This window comes from Catharus ustulatus, chromosome Z (assembly GCF_009819885.2).
Source record: "Catharus ustulatus isolate bCatUst1 chromosome Z, bCatUst1.pri.v2, whole genome shotgun sequence".
Lineage (NCBI taxonomy): Eukaryota > Metazoa > Chordata > Aves > Passeriformes > Turdidae > Catharus > Catharus ustulatus.
Window position 1 is genome coordinate 23,733,447 of NC_046262.2, and position 25,917 is coordinate 23,759,363.

The window sequence follows — 25,917 nt, forward strand, 5'->3', positions numbered from 1 at the left end:
GTCTAAAAGAAAGGAAATGTCTCATAATGAAAATTCTTCTCCTTCAATGAGCTACATTATTATGTGAATATATATCATGATAAAAAAAATACAAGAACATGTTCTTAAAGCACAACAGTAAACTAAAGAGTATTGTTTGTTTCAGCTTGTATTAAATGGCTCTAAACTATTGAAATATATTTTTAGCATAGAAAAGGTTATACAGATTTACACCAAATAGCTACAGAAGTAATTTTCCAGTGCTATAGTTTATTTCAGAGTTAAAATTATTAATAATAACTGTTTGCATCTTGGTAATGATACATACTTGATAAGGCAGTTACTTTTAGAACTCTGCTAAAAGTTTTTATTTTTTTGAGTGAACATTTTGCTGCTTATTCTTCAAAATAAGTCCTGGTCAGAATTGAGATGTTAAGTTAGTTTTGCCCATGAACTTTATTTTATATCCCTGCCTGTAATCATTTGAAGAAATAAAGCACAAAAACTTACAAGTAGAAATACAGTAATATTATAAATCAGATCAGGAGATACTGTACCCAAAAAACAGTCAACTAGCAGTAGCCTCCCTTTGTCTTCTTGGGGAAAAAAAGGTGGAATTAATAAATTATACACTTCAGTTTCCCTGAGCTCCACCAAACAATCCTACCCCTTAAAGTATTTGTTTCCCCAAGAAAGATATTGTGGTATCTGTCCTGCAAAGCTGTTGGTTTCTTCTGCATAAAATAAGCTATCAATCATCTGTAGTTCTTCCAAAAACGTTATTTTTCTTGCTTGAGTGTGAATTTTCTGTATTCTTTGTCATTTTCTGTAGAACTAAGCCTATGCACCCTTTTTTTACTACATTTTGTTTTTTCCAGCTTTTGGAAAACACATCCTATAAATTTATCCAGCAGACCCAACAGAAGAAGTGTCAGTGTAGGCAGGTATTCCTGCTGGAGTATAAGTCTAGTTTTGCCTCTGTCACTGAAATTAGTGTTGGCAATTGTCCTGATTCTTCAGTAGAAATGGTTCAAATTATTTCACCCAAGTCCCTGTGCACAACATTTTCTTCTTCCTAAGTATGTTTGAAACTCCCTTTGGAAACATTAAACTCAAAGACTTTGGTGAAGTTAATTCTGAGTTTGAGCTGGAGCCTGTAATCTTCCAATGCTTGGAATACTCCCTGGAATACTTTGTTTTCTATTCGCTTCCTAGTGTTAGTTTAGACTTTTACCAGCAGCATTAACTCCATGTTTTCTGTATTTTTACAAACTTAATCTTGAAATAGTTAAATTTTGTCACATTTTGTCATGGAACAGCTTTCTACTATCAGTTCCTGAAAAGTATCAGGTACATTACGAATAATCTGGAAATCAGACATTTTTCTGCCTGCCTAATCCTTTTAATTTTAATTCCTTTATTTTAAAGTGTGCTTTCTGCTCTTTGTTGTACTCTTGAGAAGACAAAGTTTGCTTTAATGCTTGTTTTTTACTTATGCAAAGAAAGAGCTTACAAGGAAAAACTTTTAGGAAAGCTTTCCCCCTACAACATTAGGGAAATAGTGATTTAGCCAAGAATCTAAGAATGAGTATGTCTCTTGATATCTTCACTGCCAAGAGTGTCTCAGTCCACAGTGCTCATATAGCACAAAGGGATCTTCTATTTAGTGTCCATAATCTTTTTTCTCCCTTCCAACTAATGCAAGTGGAATATTGAGACACAAGTAAACCCACAGTAATTATGAAATAGTTTAAGTTCAGCTTATTTTCCATTACGATGTGTATTAATGTAAATTTTATTTGTTGTGTTTTGCTATTTACTAACTAAATCTGCAAACCAATGTTACTGAAAATGAAATCTCAGTGCTGGATCTGTGCACAATTAAAAGGATGTCACTTCAATATATAATTTTTTTTTCTGTGAATAATTTTTCTTTCCTTGGTTTTCTAATACAAGGCCTTATTTTGTTGATGGGGCTCTAAGACTGAAATGGCAACATTTCATGTGCATTAACTGTGTGAGAGAGGGAATCCAGGATGCTTAAACATGCAAGTATGTATTTGAGTGATACCTATTTGTAATAAATTGGATTTTTTTCTTACAGAGCGCTTTGGGGGTTTTAATTACGTGAAGTTTAGGGGATTGCAGCTAACATCTTCAGTTGCCTTGCATGTGTGCTTTACCTGTTAAAAATCTCTTCATGCAGAGTGCCTTGAACCTGGAGGATCCCTGACTGCTACAATGGGTATTGACTTCTGTGATTCTACCCAGACAGCCAGTTTCCAGTTATGGTAAGTTCTTGGGAGGGGGAGGGTAATTTTTTGCTCCCAGAAAGTAAAAGTAGTGTTCATTGGAAATCTACTTAGCGGTATCAGACTTGCTGTTTTATTAAATATTCAAAGAATTAAACAAAATTTGCAACATGATATATATCCAAGATATTTTAAGAGAAATAAAACATTCTTAATGTTCAGTTTTACTTTTAGAAGGTTTACTTTTTTGTCCCACTCTTCTCAGGATTCTTCTTATTAACACCATCTTGACAGGAGCAGTCATGTCTGACTATTCTGCTGTAGTGTTTTGTGTGTGTTCTTCCTTGTAAGAAACGGCACCAAAAAAAGTCAAAATGGCACATAGTGTGAGCAGTTTTACTGCCTTGAGTCTTGATTATGGCTGCTTGTGGTTGCTGTAACGTGACTGCCTGAAAACCACCCCAAAATTTGCTCGCCAAAGAAATTTATTTCGCATACAGTAGACTCTTTTTAATCAATAGTTAGAATGAAGTCAAGTAACTGTCTGGCCAACTAAATCTTTCTAACATGCCTGATTTATGTTTTTGGTGCTCATTTTTGGGACACATGTGGTCTTTTTTCTGCATCCTAGGCTAGCAGGGAACCCATTCACCCAGTGAGAACTCTGTTAAAAACTAGTATTTGAAACCCAGGTAATTTGCAGTAGCAATGTGCTAACATGGGGGAAGAATGGATGGGAGAAATCTATAGTTTATATAGTCTTTTAAACTATGCAAAAGCACTACACAGATCTGCACAATTTTATATAGTTTTTACATATTTTGAGATAATGGATTTTTTATATGTTTTGTTGCAAGAAGCACAGCTTTCAATACTCAGCACAAAAATAGGTGTATTGAATAAACATTCACATTGCTGCATTTCAGTTTAAGGGAAGCCCTTTGTGAAAGTTCTGTACTTCTTACTTCAGAAAATTTCTGTGGCAATTTTAGTGTACTGCTGCTAAGCACAGCTTGTTCTACTGACAGGTTATTGAAGATAGCATGAAAATCCTAATAATAGAGATGTACCCAAGTGAGTCCTAAAGTACCACTGCTAAAATAAGTGCTAAATTTCTTGTTCTAGGGGTAAGGAGGTTTTACTATTGGATTTTTTTCTTTCCGTTTCTCAAACTTTTCCCTGTACAATGGATGCTCCTGCATAGTCAGTTTGCACATATTTGTACACCCAGCAAAATGTCTGCAGCATGTAGTTTATGCACATCACGTTGCTATAGCTGGTGTGTATGCTATTTGCTGGAATTTGGAAACAGCTTTGAACTGTTGCCTGATGTTTGGGAAGGAGATTCCTGTGTAGGCAATGCAATTTCAAAATTGCTTCAAAATTATGGACTCTGACTCTCTTTATCTAAGTATATTTTGAGTTTTATGAAATAGTATATTATCAGTTTGTCAAGCAGAAACATTATTTTTTAAATAAAGCAGATATTTTTCTTTCAAGTATGTGTTTTCAGTGTACCAATGATTTGATTTTTAACTTACACCATTTATTGCTAAGAATCTTAGCAGTGATGAGGGTAAGCAATGTGGCATAACACATTGATTTTATGCAGATTATCACCTTTATGTTTTGGGAGGTCTGCTGTATTAGTGATATATAAAAACTGATTACTTTCTCCAACATTGCCTAGTAATTGTTTATTATTTTCCTATTAGACAAACAAGACAGATCAATATTCCTGAACACCAACCAGACTATGAGTAACATCACTGTAAATAGATTTGCCTCAGACCTCAGTGGTGTATTCATTTTAATGATTTAGACAATGTGAGTCCAATGACAAAGCGCTCAAGCTAAGTTTAAAATTAAATTAAGAATAGGAATTGCTTACTTTGTTCCTTTGCTAATTGATAGGCCTTATTTCTTCACTGTTAGTTCCTGGAAAACAGTATAAAAATAGGTTAAATGTTATTTGCATTAAATTTACTATTTTACCCTGAAAACTTATTTTGTTCAAAATCCTACTGATTTTCAGTATCACTGAAGAAATTGTGCAGTGTGATGTTTTGGCTGCAATATCTCAAAGAACTCAGCTGCAGGCTCTGTAACTTACCATTTTTTTAAAAGGCTTTTTTCCAAAAGGAATGACTTCTAGAAGTTTGTCAAAACATAGTTGAAATAATGTACACACAAAGGTGTCTATATTCTCATGTTTCTTATTAACATATCTCTATGAAATATGTTGTCAGTTATTTTGTATTTTTGCTAGAAGTATGTTCAGCGGTAAAGTGTTCCTGATCATAAGAATTTTCTTTACATTGTTCTAAGAGGAACACTTTATCTTGCATCAAATGTAATTGATCCTGAAGCAGTGTAATCACAATTACTCACTTTCTTAATTGGCCTGCCCAAAATCAGAAAATGGAAACCGATCGGCAGTGTTTAAATCAATAGCTTTGTAGTAAAGCTTGTGGGGGTAGGGACATAGTGGTAATGGGTAGATCAATTGGTCTTAGATGCCAATCATGGACTGTGTGTTTTGCATAGCAAACACTACCCTTCTGCTGAGAGATGTGCTGTTGTACTAGTGGTTCGATAAATACAAACTCTATAAAGAAAAAAGCTAACATGAGTCATAAAATATTTAGATATCTTTCTGAATTCGTTGTACAAGTCAAGGACAATGAAGGAAAAACTGCAATAGAGAGGTTTGAAGGAATGTGCTTTGAAAGGCCTCCCTCTCAAATACTATTTCTGGTAAGCAAACCTTACCAAGATCACACATTTAATTAAAGTGGGATGAAACACCTTTACTTGAAAACTCTGCTTAATGCGTTTATTTAGAATGTGTATTAGGATGTTCACAGCATGTACTTGTAAGAACAACATCTCTTCATTGTTACTTTTCTCATGCCACTCCTTGCAGAGGCAGCTATTTCAGCCACACTGATGTTCTGCATGATAATGCCCCTCAAGCAGAAAGTTAAAGAGGAATAAATGGAGGAACTTGGCCTTTTAAAAGATTTCTTGGATGTTACTGCTTGTTTTTGTGTTACTTTGTTCTCATTTTGCAATCAGGATTTAGAATCAGGTTAGATCAGGTTAGAAGTTTAATGCAATTTGTTATTGGCTAACTCATATGCAAGGTAGGTTGCTAGGCTGTTGAATTCTAGTTAAATTTTAGCGTATTCACCATCCAAGTAAGAGACCTGAGCCTTAGCTCAGCAGGTAAACATCAGTTGAGCAGAGAAAAGGTTGGAATGGATCCTTGATATAACAAACTATCTTCAGTACTCCACTGACTGCAGAACTACTCTTTTTTTTCCCCCACATCAGAACTTAAAGATTTCCACATCAGTGTGTTTTTTCTTGAATCTTTGAGCTCCCAGTGTTCACCATTTCAACATTCCTACCACTTGTGTTATCTTTGTCTTGCATATCTCTACTTTTCAGATATTCTCAAGACTTTCTCTCAACTTACTAATTTTTTGAGATGTATGAACAAAGATTTGGGAGCTTTGCTGTGTCAGAATTTTGGTCATGGATCCTTGGAATGGAAATATTTGAATCCCTTCAGATGAAAGACAAGGAAGATTATAGAGGCAGGGAGTTACAACATATACATACCTGTACTTTGTTTTTTGTGTATGTATTTAACATCATGAATTCCTATCTGTGTTTGTATAACTCAGTAGGCAAATCTCCAATTTCTTGTAGGTATGATGAAAGGTGAAGGAGAGAGGTCCTTTTTACAATATTGAAAGCTGGAGAAGAAAACTTGTCTTTAGCTTTTCTCTCTTATTCTTCTCATCCTCTCTTTCCAAATTATCTTAGTTGTTCCCAAAACCATGAAAGAACCACAGGTTTAAAGATAAAATTAATTTATGGAGAATTTGTTCTCTTCTTTTTTCTGTTCTTTGAAAACATACACAGGAAGTTGTTTAGCTTTCTTTGAAACTGTTTGGTGTAGTGGAGATGTCCATGCCATGCATCTCTCTCCCTAGTTTTGGTTTCACATCTCTCTCGCTAGTTTTGTCAAGGTTTAAGTGTAAAGAACACAACCAGAACTCCCAAGAAGAAAGAGAAATCAAATGAAAGCAACAGCTTCCATGCCTTCCACTATTTTTCTAAATAATTAGGTAATAGGAAAATAGTGTGACATAACAGAAGTTTTTAACCAGTTACCTTATGCTGACATTTTTTAATGTCCCAGTGTCATCAGAAGAACCGTCTCCTTCAGATGAGGAGAATACGTTCTCTTCTATAGTTCTTGGGCTGATGGAAAATTAAGCTGTCTGCTCATTTCATCTGTGCTGTACTATATAAAGAAAACATTTTGCTGATTACTCTGGAAAAGTTGGGTGTAGCAAAAAGAATCTAGCTGTTTCTTAAATAAAGTAAATTCTATGAATAAGATTTAAAAACTTTGTTCACTCTGTTCTCTGCGGATTCCATCTTATTGTAGAAGCTTTTGCTCTGAATTTTATTTTCAAAGGAAGAGATTTTTTGCAGCATGAAATTCATTTACTTCGTTCTGTGTTGATGTAGATCTTCCCAAGCAGAACTTCTACCTGCAAAGCTGAGTAAATGAAGAGGGTTGGTTGGGTAGCAGTTGGTATTTCTGTTGAGGGCAAGCATGCATTCAGGTGTAGATGCTTGCACAAAAGCATCTGATTAAAATTATGTAGTGGAATATGTTATGGAATATATTAAAAGCTGATGTTAGAGATGTAGGGTTGTCTTCACATCCCTGCCACTTGCATTTTCACTTTTTTCTTGCTGTTTTCTTCCCTAGTGCTTTGTCAGCAGATCACCAAGTTGCTTATAGATGTAAGACAAGCAATCTGGTACTCTTCTCTTTATTTCATTACTCTAAAGTAGTCAGTTGGCCTTATTCCAGAACACAATTATGCCAAGATAAATAACTGACCTGGAAAAAAAACAAGGCTGGACATGAACAACTGCTTTCATTTGTTCTATTGCTTTGGCCTTTTTGTCTCGTCAAAGCAGGATGCAATCCAAGACTATGAATCAAGTCTCCTATACTTCTCCATTCCATGTTTTGTTTTGCAGGAACTTAATTCTCTCTTAGTGTTGCTCTTATGTAATGGGACAAGCTGCTGCTGGCAGTGAAACAAAAAAGGGTAGTATAAAGAGCAAGAAGAATATTCCCAGTCTGATTAGAAAATTAGTTTATTAAAAGCCTTGAAAGTTAAGACTTTAACCACTGCTATTGTGGAATTTTAAAAGAGCTCATTCACAAGTGTTAGTATTATTTACTTTTGTTTTAAAGATTTTGCCATCACTGTTCTCGAGTCTTTTATTATGGTAGAGAACTTCTTTACCAGGAGCCCTTCAGAGACAATTCTTTAAAACAAAATCCAAACTGAGATAAGAGATAGGGAATAGCCAAGGGTTTCAAATGTCAGGTGCTAGCTGCTCCCACTCCATCTGCAGACATCTACAGAAGTTTTTAAGCTGTGCATGTTCTGAAGGGTTGAATGTTAGGCTTGCAGTGTCATTTATCGTGCAGCTGGTAAGTCTCCCTATGTTCCTATGGGAGCATTATTGTCTCTGATTTGTTCATCTTTATTTGTGCAGGAGAAGATAAATTACAGTAATTTTATGATTATAAGCTGCACCTGATTATAAACCACACTTCTGGGTGTCGGCAACTCTTCGTTCTTTGTCCATATATAAGCTGCACCTGATTATAAGCTGCACGTCCGGGTGCCAGCAACTGTCTTGGGTTACAATACAGAGTGTGATAAAAGGTATCCATTCTATCACCATCTGTTGAGACCAGGTGGGAGCAGTGAACATTATCTCCGTGGCAGATATTCTGCTAATGGGCCATCCATTGAAGCCAGGCGGGGCATTGTTCTTTATCTTTTCACAACCCATTCTTCCTCCAAAGAGTCATTTTCTGCTAATGGCCCATTGAGTCTCACTGTGTGACTGATAAAATTACTGCATCCCATTGGAAGTTGCTCCACCCAGGGGGAAGAGCCCAACATTTCTTACCAAAATAAAAACAGGTTTTGGGACACTAAGGTAGCCCCTTTCTCCACTGGTCTCTAGAGAAAACCAGATTTCTCCACATCACCACTGGATCTCTGGAGGGAAACTGCACCTTCTACAGGAGCACTGCTCCAACTGAATCACATCTGTCACTGCAAGAGGATGCAGCCACCATTTAATGGGACTGCTACCAACACCCTGCCTGACGGGGTGTCAGGTTGTACTCTGACTTTGTCAGGGTTTGGAGTTTGTTTCTTTGTAGTATTGTATTTCTATTTTAATTTCCCTAGAAAAGAACTGTTATTCCTAATTCCCATATCTTTACCTGAGAGCCCCTTGATTTCAAAATTGTAATAATTTGGAGGGAGGGGGTTTGCATTCTCCATTTCGAAGAGAAGCTCCTGCCTTTCTCAGCAGACACCTGTCCGCCAAACTAAAACAGCAACTTTTTGTTCTTTGTCCGTATATAAGCCACACCAGATTATAAGCCGCACTTCCAGGTTCAGACCAAAATTTTAGTCAAAATGGTGCGGCTTATAATCGTGAAATTACTGTAATATCATACTTGAAATTGACTCATGAAAGTCATGTAAGTCTGTTAAAAATATAATGTGTACAATTTTGCAGTTTTTAAGGAGTAAGAATAATGATGTCTAATATTATTTGCCCGTAAGTTCACCATTAAATACGTAACAGATTTTGCAAGCTAGTGTTGGCATGGTACTGTTGTCAGACACCCCCAACTGTTTGACCCTTTTAGAGATTCCCTCTAAGAACTTCTCATTGAGTATATTCCTCTAATGCTCTAACTTACCAGCTGCACTTTCTAATACCAGACAATGCAGCCTTTCATTTGTGAAATCAAAAAACGCATTCTGTTGGCCTGAGAAACTTTGGGTATTTTTTCCAGTAAGATTTTTCACCTTGCTCTTCCAGGACAGTTAAAGCAACTTTACCTGAGAGGTGCTTCAGTGTAACTTGAACCAATTGTCCAGCAGATTTTTAAAAGTTAATGTAATTTTTTGTTTAAGCATCATTTATATTAATTATAGTCTTGAAAATATAAATTAATAAGTTAAATACACCAAAACTTAATTGACTAGGTATTGGGGGAAGTTAAATAGTTGTATTCCAGGCCTCAGTTTTATTCTGGAACTTCTCCATTAGATATCTGATGAAATCTCCCTCTTTTGAGATTGTCAGAGCTCAAACGGACAAGGCCATGAGCAAAGTGTGCTAAGGTGACCCTTGCTTAAACAGGAGGTAGGAACCAGGAGATTTCTAAGGCCCCTTCTGAATTGTAGCGTGGTTACATGGAATTATGAAGTAACTTTTGTTAAATTAGATATTATGAGCTCTCTAATATAAAGATGTAATAAAATAGATGCAGATCAATAAACAAAAGCTGTATATTTAATCTGTGAAGTGTCTGATAAAGAGAATCTATAAGGAAGGATGATTTTCTGTAACTGTGAAAGAAATTTACTGAGGCACACTGGAATTAAAGTAATGCAAAGTAACCTAGATGCTGACTAAAGTGAAATTAAGAACAAAGTGGTTTTGAAGGACAACTAGCAATCAGAATTTGTGCTTGTAGGCTGTGAAGTTCCTGTTTTATCAAAGAATATATATTAGCTTTTTATTCGCTAGAGGAAATGGAAGTGGAATGTTTGTTAACAGCAGAAGTGTCAAGTGGTCCTCTCGAGCAGTTATGGACATAAAAAACCCAAACTGTACTCATGCTTTTTTTTTTAATTCCTTCTTGTCATGGAAATATTGTTATAAGCATTAAAGCAATCTAATAATTGATGTTATAAGTCAAGTTAATGTACAAATGGCATCTCCCCAGTCAATGTAGGACGTAAATCATTGTACACAAAATGGTTTATCTGTTTCATACCGAATTATATAGAGCAAGTCTTGCTTAAATATGAAACATAACATTGGTTGAACAATCAGTTGAACAGTGTCAATGAAGGTATTGTTGAAAGTGTTATTCTTATAGTCCAAGTAGTAGGTATGAACAGCAAAAAATTAATGAGGCAGTTGATTAAAGACCTTTCCATCAGCTCTTAAGCTGATTGAGTTCTTAATCACTTTTCAAAGGAAAAATTAGAGAAAAAATACTTCTTGCTTATTTTACTGTGCACTTAATCAGGCTAGACAATCAAGCAATCCTTCTTTTATTATAATGATGACTTTTATTATAATAATTACGTTAGAGATGGATGGCATTTAAAGCAGTACAGAGGAGAAAAATAGTACAGGGGAAAAAAGTTTGCATTTGTTAGGTTTTAAAAGCAGCACTTCATAGAAGATTTTTTACAAAGAAAGTACAAGGAAGTTTGAAGGGATTGTTCTCCTGTATGTTTACTAAGTAACAGTTCTCAAAAGAGTTAGCATAATTGTTCAGTTTTATTTGAATAGCCCATACTTGAGACTGCACTCATAAGCATAATTGTAACACGTTAGAAGCTAAAAAATAAGAATGTACTAGTTTCTAAGCATTTCCTTTTGAAAATGGGTAATTACTATAATTATTAAAATTTTAAGTAGGTGGACTGTAAAATGCTTTTCTGTTCCAGGTGGCTAGTTTTGCACCTTTAGGAGGGAGACACATATGTTTTCTATACTATTGACCTGTAGTGCTGTTTGCTTTCCATCAGTCTATCTTGTTTCAGAACTTTGAAGTTGCAGAGTTATAAAAAATCAGTAGCACATGTTTTAGGTTAATTTAAATAACATGGATGTTAATGGATGAAATGTATTTTCTATTCTAATGATTGTATCATTATATTTAAGTAAGATATCTGAGGCATATCTCCAATCAATATATAGTGGCTATTTGTTACACCAGGAAAAAAAAAAAGAGAAAAAAAAGGAAAGTGTTATTTTCTAAAAGTTTCTCAGGCCTTAAAGCATTAACAAAGATTCTGTACTGATCCTGAATTGCTAGGCAAATCCCTTATGGTACAGTTAGTCAATGAAACATAGCAGAGTGAATGTATCTTGACTTTCTTTAGCCTTGAAGAAGTCTCAGACAAAATAGTCAGAAACTTAGAGAATTGAATGGGTAAGGAAAGGAAGTTCACTGCATGATACTTATTTCTTAAGGAGACATGTGTAATATTTAATAGTATTGTGTTTCTTGTGATAGTATTTTTTAACTCTTCCATTAAGAAAATGGCCTCACATTCTGTAATTTTCCAGTGTGCTTTTACATTAACAGTATGCTGTGTGTTTTTGTTTAAATACACCAAATACTCTAAAATTGAAGTTATCAAAAATATTTCTTCTTTACTACTGTATTTATTGTTTGGATTGTTCGTGGGTTTTTTTTCAGACAGTATCATCTTTTTGTCTAAAATTATATCTTTTCTATGTTTAGCATCATTTCTAGGATGGCTGTAGCTGATGACAGGACATGTAACAGGTCTCTCAAAGGATTTGTCAAATGCACAATTATTTGTCCTTTGAAAGCATTTAGATTGAGTGGGATGCTTTGCAGATCGTGAATAAACATTGATCTGAATAAAAGCTACATTTTCAGAAATACATGACCATGCCTACCACATTTGTACTGAGAGAAAATGGATCAGCTTTACTAATGTAAAAAGGTAGACAGCTTTCAAATTAATAAGGTAGAAATCGTAAGGTAGTTCTTACACTTTTTAATGATTTCACAGAAAATTTGGAACTGATATGTGTATATTAATCTATATTGAAACACTTGGTTGATTCTCTGTAATTTCTCTTTTCTAGCACAAAGGATGATCAGTTCCATGTTAACATCCAACCCCCTGTTGGAGAACTGCTCTTGCCTGTCACTATGTCGGAGAAAGATTTTAAGAAGGAGCAAGGTGAGAAATACTTCAGCAGCTTCAGTAAATGTACTTGGATGGGAAGAGGGCTGCATGCCTTTCAGTTTACCAAACATAAAGAGGGTGCTTCCAGTTGTAGGTGGTTGAGTTAACCACTGTTAGTATTCACTCTGACAGTGATAAGTAGTTTTAAAATATCTTAAGAAGGATGTGCCATGATATGATGCAGTCTTTAAAGGATCAAAGCCCACCTGTAACCTAAAACAGTCTTTCTGCTCAAAGAGTTTTGACTTCCCATCATGAAGTGTGAATGCTTTTCCTACTATCAGTAAAACAGAAACTTGGGATTCCAGCTCAAGGAAATGAACCATTTCTACATGGGTATTGCATCGGATTTTGCTATTCTTTATTCCAATAGTAATTTTCAATACTAATAATGTACATGTTCCTCAACTACTTTGAAGAATGTTTTAACCTTTTCACTGTCAAACACTTCACAAATTAAAAAATACTCTTGTGTTAGAACGGTGACTTGTTTTTTATACTTCTGCATTCTACTAATACTGTGTTTTCAAAGAATGTAAGTCTCTAATACTAGTCCGGGCACAAACGCCCATAAGAGCTTTTAGTCACTTGAATATTTTATTCAAAATAATTAGAGAAAATTATGCCTAGGTTTGACCATATGTTAAATGGAATAGTCAATACTGCTGTCGTTAATTCAGATATGGTTCTTGGGTATTTTTTAATATAAGTGGTAACATTTTGGATGCACTCAAATGTTGTAGTGTTTACTCATCTATCTCAATGTAAGGGGATTTACATGTGTATGTCTCTTCATATTGAGATGAGAATATGCCCATGGGATCATGTCTTATTGCTGTGTAAGGCTCAGAAACTCAGTATATCCATCAAGCAGTCAAGAACACCAATGAATAATGTTATATATTATTAATTCTTGCTTTTGACCATTTCTTGCTTTTGTGTTTTTGAGTAGTTTAAATACTGTCTAGGTCATTCACAGTTAAGCTTATGGCTGCAGTGAAAAGTTAGGAATGTGCTTTGTTTTCCTAACCAATTGATACTTATTTGCTATTCTTACCCTTTGCTGGCTAAAGCCTGCCTCTCTGCTTTATACCTGCTCAGCAAACCAAGGTGAGTGATTGAATGAGGCTGTAGTACATTTATTTTCAACTGTTCCCTTCTAAAAATTGTAGCTGAGGTTGTAGTGAAAAGAAGGCAGGTTTCTGTGCTTCTTCACTCCCTGTTTTTATGTTTGCTTGCTTTGTGATATTCTGATAGAGTTTTTGTATGCTTTGCTGTGACTGAGGGCTTTTTTTTCCTCCTGACTGGCCATACAGAACCATGAGCACATAGAAGAAGTGTACTTGGAGAATAGCTGTGGTCCTCTGTGGAGTTGTTGCCAAAATTCCTTTTTCTTCTGCCATTTTACTTCTATGGTTGTTGATTATTTGTCTGAATAAATCTGGCAGCTGTTTGCTATGTTTAATAGAGCAGAAAGGCTACTCTGAATAAAGCTATTTGAAAATTTGTTTATATGAAGTATTTGTAAATCCATGAAGGTCTCTTGGCATTTCTGTATCGCTTACTCTGTCTTCCTGAATTCATTCTTTGATGCAGGACTTTGTAGGCTGGCAAATTTACTACAGGTTTAAAAACCTTTCCTATTGCATCTTTTTTTCTTATGGATATCAGCTGTATCAGAATATTCTTGGTAACAGAACTCTCAATTCTACATTTTACATTAGTATTTATTACAAAGATCTAGGAACAGATAGCATATGGGAAGAATTACTTTGTGTTCTTGCTAAATAAAATATCCAAATTATAATAATAAATGCAGGGCAATTTAGAAGTTGGTATATATTATTCTATTTTGTGTTTAACTTCAATTTGCCTGTATTCTCCAAATGAATTTGATTTATATAACTTGTTTTTCACTTGTCATGCTTTTTCTTTTCCCTCTTTTTTTTTCTTTTTCTGGTTGGTTTTGAAAATATTTCAAGTCCTGTAACTGGAGATGCCTGGTTTTGTTTGTGACCAAAACAGATAGGTAAAAAATAGTGAAGGAATGAGGAGAACATTAGAAATGCAAGGTAACACTAGGAGAGAATGAAAATATGTATGGGTTTTTAGGTTTTTTACATCTAAATTGCATGTGTAACCTAATAAGTATGCTGAAGAGAAAATATCTGGTATTATACTGCTATGTAGAAGACAAATCATAGCTACACATATTTACTCAATTATACTGTGCTGTTTTGCATTGTCTGTTACATTTGTATATGTCCATTTTCTTCCTGATGGCATAAAGAGAGTGGAGCAGACAGGTTATTGAATATTCATGGCTGTGAAGGTTATCTGATGGAAGTGGCAGAACCTGAAAAACTGTTTTTGTCCACACACTGTGCATGATACGCTTAGCTTTGCTGCACATCTCCCCTTTCCTTCCCTCCTGAGTTTGGGAATCCTCTGGTGAAGTAGTTCCCCAGAAAAGCAACTGAGTTAGTGGTTGTTGCGATTGACCATTTGGAATGAGTAAATTAAAATGATGTTGTCAAACACTCTACCTTTGTGCTCAAATACTGTTTCTGATCCTCAGGCCTCAGAATTTTTTACCCTATTTTACATCACATCCCCAAGAAAAGTCGAGTTACCATAGTGGGAATACTATATGAGTGGAATATTTAGTATTGGAGCTCTGTAGCCAGATTTCGACTTGTCTGTTGTTTTTAAAAATCAGTAGCAAAACTCTCCTTCCCTCAGTTCAGAATAGGATGAGTCTGCTGGCTAGCATACCTTGTTACCCATCACTGTATTTTTTCCAATATAATTTACTTTTATTATTTCAAATATGTACAGTTATTTCACCATATCAGGTGGCTGACCCAGGGTAATTGCTGCTTTGTGCTTGGGCTAGAGTTTTCTTAGATTCTCGTGTTTCAAGCAATATTAAATGTGTCATGTGATTGTTATAACTGGGTATTAATCAGAATTTTTATGGTGGTGTTTTTAAAATTAAAACTACTTCAGGATTTTTTTCTCTCAAGTGGCACATTTTTAAGTAGTTTTGTCAACTTTTTTTTAGGAGTGTATATCTGAATCACATTTTAAAAAACAAACCAACAACAAAACCCAATCTTGGTTAAGTATAAACATATAGTTTACCTAATTTTATTACAATTATATATATAAAATTTGTTTTCCTAACAAGCAAGATGCTAATTCTTTAAATGATTGGACATTTACTATTTTCTGGCCATTGACTACCCCAAGCAATCATATTTGATGCTCCTTAATTAGAGTACCCTTTTTTATTTCCAGGTTCTTTTCCACCTCAGCAATCGAGACAATACATTTGCTTACCACGCTGCTCTCCTAAGTGTTCTTTTGCATGTAAATTAATCTTGATTCAGTTTACACTGTCATGCTGAGTGGTACAAATTGCCTATAACAATAAAACAGCATGAGTTAAAAATAAAGGGGGGTGAAAAAGCAGATTGAATGTGTGCCTTACTTGATAGGATGTTACTTTGCTTTATGCCAATACATTAGTCGACGATAATGAATCTTCTGTTCTGAAAAGCATGGTTTAGTTGATTTTTTTAATTTTACTTCAATGGAGCAGTACCTTGTCTTTTATAGAACAAGTTAGACAAACCATTAATGACAAGAGTGTTAAGGTTAAATATGAAGCAATGCATTCACTTCTCTGAGTGCTATCCATCTTTCCATTTACAGGAGCTTGACAAAAGTACTGGCTTTGTACAACATTTCCTTTAATTACGAGCTGCGGGAAACAGGCTTTTAACATAAACATAGTTGCATTCATTTATTCAGCATTTGCTCTTCAGTAGAGCTTAATGGAGAAGGTTTAAATCCTAAATAAGTACACATATCTCTCAGCAGTGTTATGCCAGTCCCCGTGCTCTGCTTAAAAGCCATTTTAGTCTGTGTATGTAGTTTGTAGAGCTTTTGCCTAATAGTTAAACAATTTAAACCAGAATGTTCTACTCTCAAGATAAATCTTATTGTTATAAAAGTTGTATGCTTATTTTTGTTCTCTTCCAAAATAGCCTATTATTTACTCATCAGCTATTCCATTTTTACTTTCATAATTCCTATCCTGTGACAGCAGCACATTCCAGGGCATTAAAATACTGGATTTATTGTTCTAATTGCTCTTATTAAGCATCTTGGTACTACTGTTTATCTGGGCTAGAATTGTATGTCCAGCCCTAAAACATTGGCCTTTTGAGACTTTTCCATTGTTTTCATTGATAGTTTTGCTTCAGATACTTCATATTTCTACCTGAAGTACAATGCTCCTTTGTTTGTCTGCATATTCAGCTTCTGAACATACTGTAAAAAGGCACACACAGTGTTAAGTTGTAATTACTGTTGTGTTTTAATCAACATGAACATCCAACAAATCATTCTTCTAAACAATAGGTATTGATAGAAAGGTGTGAGTTTTGTTAAAATGTCTTTGAATGGCATATCCATCTTTACTTTTTCTTCATTGTATGTTTGGATATAATCTTTACATTTCTGTTCCATTTTGTAGTGATATTCAAATAATTTTACTCAAATAGTTTATGTTGATATTTTAGAGAGCTAGATACTAACTGAATTTACCAGTTTCTAATGTGCTCACTTTCTCTTAAATAACTAAATTGTATCAATTACCACTATCTGAATTTAAAGATCATTTTTAGCAATTGCATATGGAATTATAATTAAATGTACGAATGAAAGACTATAAGGATTTTTGTATATGCTCTTACTTACTATCCAAATCAGTCTTACTTAATATTTAATTTCTGCATTTGCATTCTCTTTTAAATTCAGATTTTTATGAGAAAAGAACTACCTTGGTTTCACAGTTGCATTAATATCACACGTCATTGTTCAGCTATTACTAATTTGTTTCTGATAATAGGTCATTGGAAGTAAGACATTAAACTAAGGTAATTATGTGTGTTCTTATAAAATTATTTTCTCAATAAATAATTTAACTTTTAATGCAATTTTTTTTTTGTTTAGATGTCTACTATTTTCATTTAATGCTTAATAAGTAGGCAATCTTAGTATATTCCTAATGAAATACTTAATGTTTCAGGAATGCTGACAGGAATGAATGAGACATCTGCTACAATAGCTGTTGCTCCACAGAATTCTGCTAGACTTGTAATAATTGAGAGAGTACTGAAAGCAGCAAACCTGGGTGTAGTCCCTTCTGGTCAAGATAACATACACAGGTAAGATTTTATGTTATTCAAAGTATGACCATCTTTTAATATGAATTTGTTAGTTCAAAATTCTTCAACATTTGATAATATTAGGGAAAAATTTGTTACCCATAGCTTTAAGGGAGAAGGTACCAAATTATACTGTAATATATAATACTAAGCAGATAGTAAGTTGAGCCTGAGTACTCTGCAGCTCATTATTTGAGTGTCTATAGAAGTGTCTAGATTTTACATAGTTAGTGGGAATTGTCTATCACTTGTTTTGTTTCAAAGGGAGGAGCTAGCCTTTTGGAGCACAGTATTTTCAAGAAGGTTTTTGGAGATGTTTTTACCATTTGCTTCTGTTTCCCATAGTAAGTAGCCTGCTTCAGTTTTATCATCTGTGAGGAGCAACTTGCTTTCCTACTTTTTTTTTACTTTTACTTTGCTACATATATATGTATATATGCACTCTGCAAGCAAAAACAAAAAAACAATTATCAACCAAGAAAGTCGTTTGCCCTGTCAAATTTCCAGTTTTTTCTTATAGATTAATCCATTTCATCTAAATGCTATGGTACAGAATGTCAGTGGAATTGATGCACTTGTTGGTTAATGACAGCTTTTAATGTGATTGACTCAAAATATTTAATCCTGTGAATCTGTATGGCTTCTCACTTGTGGCAGGAACAAACAGGTTAACCTGGTCTTGAACTAAGAAAACAAATACATCTCTCTTACCAGATACTAAAACTGTTCATTAAATTTTGAATTCTCTCTAATTCCCTGAATTTTGCTATTCAATAAGAGCAAAGTACCTGCTTTTAAAGAGAAGAACAATGGTTTGCTTTGAAATTTTGTGGACTGAGATGGCTGTTTGAAAGGGTGAGAATACTGTAGCCTACACAGGATTAATAACGTGATATTGTTGGATTTAGTCTCTTTTGCATTGCTGGGCATTTGTATTGCATTGCATTAACATTAACCCAGCTGGATTTTGCTATGTATTTGATACGGTTAATGATAAAATTCTGTTTCACCATAAAAACATGGCACAGCTAGTGCAATTGCACTGAAATGATTGTCACTGTTGACACCTGATCCTCCATGAGAGAGTCCTCATTTGTTGCATCCCTGAGGGATCTGTATAGCCTGTGTTCTCAACATCAATTCAAAGACTAGGTGAGAGTGTCAATCAAGAGAGACTGAAGTGTCTGCAATCTACAGGTGCTCTCCTTCTTTATCCTATCTATCACATGAGACTTATCACATAGGCATGGATTGTTTTGTTGACTGAGTCTCAAAAAGGCTTCCTAAAATAATAACCTAGCTCCTAGTTCAGCCACAGGTTTTCCTGTTGTAGATAAGTTTCTAATCTGATGTTGTTAGATAAGTTTCTAATCTGATGTTGTTTTCTTTTGCTCTTTTTGTTTCTTTTAAAAGAAGTTTTCTTCAACAGTCTATAACCAGCAGTAAATAAATTGAAGATGCGCTTACTGTTGGGTACACTCCTCAGAGGCAGTGCTTAAAGGCACGTTCAGGTCAAGCTGAAGTATTTAGAATGCTTCAGAACATCCTAAAGTCTTCTTTCATTTTTTTAAATTCAAAATACAATGTTTTCAATTTAGTCTACCACAATGGTTATAGAATAGACTATAGAATAATCCATCAAGCAAAACAAGTAGTTTGTAACAATGTAGGTGGCCTATGAGAAATGCCCAGCAGTTGATGAGCATTAAGAAAACAGTCCTTCATTTGCTTCAGCATAAGTAAATGGAGTTCACAGATATTATGTAGTCATAATTCCACCTAGATTTTACTGAGCAGGAACATTACCTAATTGATACTGTGATTAACCTGTTCATCTTTTAAACAGTAATGCTTTATCATTAAAGCAAATCCTAGATTCACATGAATGAATATTTGAAATAGATTTTAGATAATTAATCCTTTCAAAATGCTGAGAAAATGTCTGAAATAATTTCTATCTATTTATTTATTTATTTAATATAGATATATTAATCTAAAGCAAACATACATTTGGATTAAATGAACTCTGTCATGAGAGGAAACAGAAATTAAGCCTCTTTTTTGCAGAAGTCTCATGGATATAAGAATTGTGACACTAATTTCAGGATATTTCAGGAATGTTGACATAATTTCAGGATAATAAAATAAACAATCACATTTTATCTTGTATAAACAGTTACAGATTCAATAAAAAATGTTAAAAGTGAATTTTCACTTTTAATTTTTTAATAGGATTTTAATTTGTCTTGTTTTATTGCAAGTGATACTGGAGGAAAAAAAATGCATCCAAAAACTTTTAGCTCACCATGCTGTTCTGTGAGGACTACTTTCAGCTGACTTCTTGGAAGAGCTTGGAACATACCTTTTTACAGAGAAACAGAAATACTGTTTTTTAACTGGAGTTCTGCACTGTGCAGCATGAATTGCATTAACCTATTAGTTGGTCATCCCCATTACTGCTTAATGATGGCTAATGCCAAAAAAATTGTATTGCCTGGTAATGCAATATACTCATTCAAAATGAAATTGTACAGTTTAATACGAGTGCAAGGGTATCTAATGGACATGAACAGGTGTGTTTCATAGTTTCTTTCAGTCTAAACATATTCACATTCATGCTGAAGATGTTGTCATGCTGGTGGAATCCAATTACTGGTCCTTAAATTAATAACCCTATTAGGATTTTATTTTTGCACCAAGTAGAGCAAATACAATGAAGATTTGAAAGTAAATATTTGGAATAAATATGAACAGAGTAGCATATAGTCACCAAAGAAAAAGGAAATAAGTGAAAACAAATGTCTAATACATGAGCTATGTATCTGAACATATCTCATTATAGCAACACTTTCTTTTCTAGAAACTGCATTTCTTTTCTCTCTTTACCGTGTGGCTACTGAATTTGTGTGCTTAGTTAAAGTGCAATAATTTAACTGTTAAGTGAACAATATGCCAGATGACATAGTTGATTCTGCTTTAAACTGTTTTTTCTGACCTGGTTATATTTGAAGTGATAACTGCAAAACTTTTTAATTCGATAGCATATAGACATAGACATAGACATAGATGTAGACATAGACATAGACATATCAGCACACAAAGATGCAGGTTAATATTTATATATTTGAAAAATAAATTTGCTGTACAGTTTTACTTTCTTTAGAATCGTTGCCTGATATTCATTGGAGTGTATTCAAGGACTTAGATTAGTGGGCCTTGTAAGGCAACCTGGAATGTATTTGTGTGTTCTTAATATGATTTAGCTATTTTATGTATTGATCTTTCTTGCTTTTGCTAATAAGTAGAAACATTTCCATTTTAAAGGTTTCTACTAGAAGCAAGAATGTGAAATGCATTTCAAGAGAGATATTTTCTTGGATGGGAAATGTGGAGTTTTTTTAAATATGAAAACCTCAGCAAAAAGAGTCCTTTTTTCCTTGATTCTTTTTTTCATGAAACTGATGAGAGTAATTGCTAGAATATTCATAGTGCTTTTAATATTCTAAGAACCATTACTTGATGTTGATAAAGTGATTTCAAAGAGTCAGCTAAGGCACCAAGCTTCTATCTTGTGGTTCAGACCTCAAACCTGAGGGCACTATTTGAATATCTGAAGACAAAGACACAAAAGAAAAGTATTTGTTCCTGCAGGGAATTAAATCACTCTGAATAACTACCTTTAGGGAACAAGTATTTTTCAGTTGAAGTATGTCTGCTGTTTGTTGTTAGTGGGGAAAGCCTATTAGGAATTTTTCAATCCTCAAGATAAGAGGGTACACGGTGGAGGACGTTTATTCCCTCAGAGCTGATTCTTTTATAGAGCACCACTTTGAGCTCCTGGTCTCTACTTGGGCGGTAGCTTTCATTGCTTTAGATACAACAACAAAAAAAAAAAAATTCAGGCTGTTCTAGTTCAAAATATGATGAGATGAAGACTTTAAGATTTTCAGTCATATTCTGTTTGACTGACACAAGCCTTATTTACCCAGAAATGCCCTTCATGCTAGTGTTACTTTCAACGGGTGTTACTTATTCTTCTCAGATGAATATTTTGAAAGTTCCTCTGGTTTCTTCCTCCTTTATTGATTTTCATCTGTTACAAGTATAGGTAGTCATCATCTGCTTCATTTTGAATATAGCAAAAGATAACAGATGGTGATAAAATGAAAAGGCTAGTTGCAGACTTGAATCTTACAAGGATTTGAATGCTCTCATAATCCACTAGAAAGTGTCAAAATATTGTCTACTATTACATAAGTCCTAAGCATGAAGGAGAAATATGTTTCAGGCTAAATTGGCATAGGAAAAAAAAGTAGTAGAAATGCACATAGCAGACTTTTTTTCACACTACCAACAAAAATATGGTGCAAAGCTTTTAAAGTGTTGACAGCAGCATATGGGAGAAAAATCTGTTCAGAGCTAAGATCACAAACTTCTTCTTCACTCTCATTTTGTTTTAAACTTGTGTGTTTCTACTGACGTCAGAGTATAATGTGTAATGGGATGGAGAATTAGGCAGTCTTCAACTGCCTACCTCTCTACTTTCTACTTCCCAAAATATTTCTTAAATGGGATGCATTGCACTACAGAATATTATTGACATCAATGACTGTGACTCTAAAAATGGTGCAAGATAGACCACCTTTTTTCACTTTTCTCATTCTTAAAGACTACTTGTGCATTGCCCAATCAGTCAGTGAGATAAAACTCTGGAGCCAGCAGGGTGGATAATGAAGAATGAAGTTTAGTCAACCTCAACTTATTTAATAGTCCATTGCACTAGTCTACTGCTGCTGTTGTATTCTGGAAGGAATCCTCAATTGCAAACAGGATTAGAAAGTGAGCATGCTGTCATATATCTATATATCCATATATCTATATATCTATCTTTGTTCTGCAGTTCCTCAGAATGACTGTAAGCATTTACATGCTTTCTGAGACACATGACAGAATTAATTTCAGTCCTTAAATTTCACATGGTCAGTTTTATAATTCAAGAACCCAGTATACAACAATCTGAGGTTTTGGAGAAAATCAAATCTCTTTCAACAAAAGTAGAGATTTTAATGTCTTTCTTTGTTACAGTCACAAAAGTGGCATTACTAACAGCCACCTCTTCTTTCTAAACATGACCCGGACTTGCAGAGGGATGGTTCTCATCTCTTAGTGTGTGTCATAGTAGATGCCTGAATTAGCAGCAAGCAAACTAGGTTTTAAAGAAGCGTGAAACAGCACTTCTGCTCATTGCTGGAGCAAGTCTAACTAGCTCAAGCACAGCAGTGCATGCAGTGACTGTGTGGCTTCTGATACTTACATTTTCAGGGATGCTTCACTGAACCACATACATGTGGTAGTTTCTTCAGAGCTTGCTATATGTGGTATGCCATTGCTTAGTGTACCCTTAACTATCTGATTTCTTAAGCAAGCAATTATTGGAAAAGATGTAAAATATCATCCAACTGTCTTAGCAAAATCAGAAACATACTGTGTAAATCATTTATTATGACAGTAAACACACTGCAATGGGTGAGAATTCATAATCTGAATATTATGAAAGCAAGACCAAATGCAGAAACTTGGATAAAATGTTTAAAATCCAGAAAATACAGAATCCAAGGGCCTGTGTTTCACTAGCCTTTATTTCTCACTCCGTGCATCAGCCTGACAGTCTGGTTGTATTCGCCCCTTTTTATCATTTTGCAACCTGTCATGTCCCATTTATAGTATATTGGCAGACTGATTCTCAAAGGAAAGAGGGTTTTGTTTACAGACAATTTTGATTATCAGAGAATGTCGTGCTTAGTAATCAGTTATCCTCCCCACATCTTTTTAATCCAGCAACACTTAATGTGGGGAGAAAAGGTATACAATTGTGCATGTTTGTAGGTACATTTATATTGAACCAAACTCCATCTAAAGATGTCCACCTGGAAAATTTTTCTGTGTATGTCTTCTTCCAATATGCACTAAATTTGAAAGAATTCTCAGGCAGAAAGTTAGTGATCAGACACCATCAGCTTAACATAACTAACAACTGCATCTGCTTCCAGCATGTCTGTTGGAAAGTAAAATACCCATCTGTTGAGGATAAACACCATATATAAATTTCTGAGAAGTAGAAATTATTTGTAGTTATTCACTTGAATCCAACTGTATATTGTCAGTAGTTGATTAACAGGTCTATAAATCCACAAAGACTTTTTTAAAAGCCCTTTCTGTTCTGTGTGCAAGCACACATGTTCTAAGGGTTTTTACTAAGCAATTAGCCTGTTGGAGGGCTCTAAGGAAGTGAGATCAACCTCTGCTCCTGCAAAGTAGCTCCTTTGATGCAGTTACCTAAGGCTTTTTTTCCTTCTGTAGTTCCTTAGCTGTGGGGCTCAGTCTTCCTTTTCTACTCTTCTAGAAGGCTTCAGTGGGTAGCTGCATAAATAAACTTGCAACAGGCATGCAGCTTTAGTTTCACTTCCTAATCTCTCAAGTAGGAATTAATTAGAGAGCTAAATAACCTAGGCAAAACAGCTTCTCTGGTAGTTTTTACCTGTAGGAGACAATTTTAAATGGAATAGTATGTCCATGCCCAAAGTTATTTCAGCCTTTATTTTAGCCAGAAGTTGTAAACTCTTAATGTTTTCTTGCTGTATGATGGAAATAATTCAAGAAATTCCAGTTTTCTGTTTTGGGGGTTTTGGTTTTGTTTTCTTTTTATTAAAAAAAAAAAAAAAAGAGCCCACTAGCCTAACCATTTATATTTCTTTAAACAAGCAGGACTAGAAGTCTTTCTGCATAGTAACTTAGTAACTACTCTTTGGTTAATATTTTTTATTAACAGAGGAAAAGAAAACTGAATTTTATAAGTATGAAAGTACTCATTCTGTAGTTCCTCATATTACTCTTCCTATTATAACTATTCCTTAATCAAGCCTAATCAAATCCTAATGTTCCAAACCCTTGAAATTTTCTCTCTGCTAACAAAATTGCCCTGTACATACTAATACTGTTTTCATGTGTTATCATCATATGAAGATTTTATTTAACTGGTGCAAAATACTTGATCAAGAGAATACCTTCACACAGAATCATTTTAATACCTTTAATACTGTAGATATATTATTGTATTAAGGAGCTTATATGCAAATCACAAAATTTTAAAATTACTTTAGCAAATTAAATTTAGTCTTAACATTAAAAGTATATGAGTTAGTCATTTTAGATATGTAGTTAATCAAAACAGATTGTTCTAGCCTGGCTTATTTGCTGTCCACTAGAGGACAGCACTGCTTTTGTATCTGAATGGTATAAAGTGATAAATATGTGCAGCATTTTCTTTGAAAAACAAACAGGAGCCTTTTGAGCCAGTTATTTAAACAACAATTGCTGAACACTTAAAGAACTAACTGAGCAGAAGACTGTCTTTGATTGCAAAGATCTCTGAGTATTTAACATTTAGTATTTTAATATCTTTCTATAAGGTAATCTGCTTTCTTGAAATTAAATAATTTTCCTGCAAATTAAAATGTATACCCTGTTTTAAAAATAGACTGAGTATAATTCTCAAGCACGTATCATATGAAATGCCCAATTCTACAGGAAAAAAAAAAAGAGTAAAGCATATAAGAAAATAAATTGATTGAGTATTAAAATTAGAATTTTCTGGGTGGGAGGACCAAATATTTTGATTCAAGCTTTTAGCTCATTGAAGTTTTGGGGAGGAGATATAAATACTTACATATAAAAATACTGATATTTTTAAACTAGTGATAAATTTTGAAGATGATTAGAAGTTCATGCAGCATCTTTTTGAACATGTGGATTAATGCTATGTATTGGACAGTAAGTTCAGACAACTCACTTGCATTTCTGCATTTTTGTTAGAGGTACATTACATCTGATTACTGAAAAATGAGGACAGATTCAAAATCTATTTTGGCAATATTTATTTTATAATTTTGGTGTTTTATACCCCCTGAAAAAATAAATTATGTTGGAAAATAATTACATTATTTTAATGAATTAAGTGTTTTGAACAATTTGTTCAAAAATTGTGTTAAAATTGTATTAAATACGCTGGGGGAAAAAGTCACATTATCATAATATGATTTTCAATGTAAATAGCAATTAAATTTCATTAGTCGTAACCAAAGTTAAAATCACTCATTAAGGTCCTTCTTTTAGTGAGTATATTTGTGCTTACGATTTAGGTATTAAGCTTTCTCTATCCCCAGGTCAGAACTAATACCCAAATACTTCCTTTTCACATTCTAAGGCTTACTCAGAGAATGAATACAAGTAAATTAGTAATTTAGCCAATATTTAGATGAGTTGTTATTTATGAGGTGAAATCTTTAGACAGCAGAGCAATGGGAAGAAACTGTTAGTGTAACTATCTTTGTTGTCCAGTTGACATACTGGAAGGTCCTTTGTAGGTATTCATTCTTATATTTACAAATTGAAGACTAATTCACAGCAGTATTTTTTCCCCTTTGAATATATTCATTGCATAACTTGATTACACATTTGTCAGCTTTGGACTAATTATTTTTCTACAGCTAGGGCAGGGCACTG

The 25,917-nt window shown here is 34.2% G+C and overlaps 1 protein-coding gene across 5 annotated transcripts in view; it reads left to right on the plus strand.

The window, feature by feature from the left end:
* The window catches only part of AP3B1 (adaptor related protein complex 3 subunit beta 1), a 158,384-nt gene that overhangs the window by 127,660 nt on the left and 4,807 nt on the right, over nt 1-25,917 (plus strand). For 4 of the 5 annotated variants that reach the window (XM_033085715.1, XM_033085713.1, XM_033085714.1 and 1 more), the window contains 3 exons: nt 2,186-2,270; nt 12,015-12,112; nt 17,217-17,355. In XM_033085715.1, the coding sequence (XP_032941606.1) occupies nt 2,186-2,270; nt 12,015-12,112; nt 17,217-17,355 (322 nt within the window). Of the gene's footprint in view, nt 1-2,185; nt 2,271-12,014; nt 12,113-13,191; nt 13,229-17,216; nt 17,356-25,917 lie in introns of those variants that run through there. The other variant, XM_033085717.1, reaches the window with a different exon arrangement.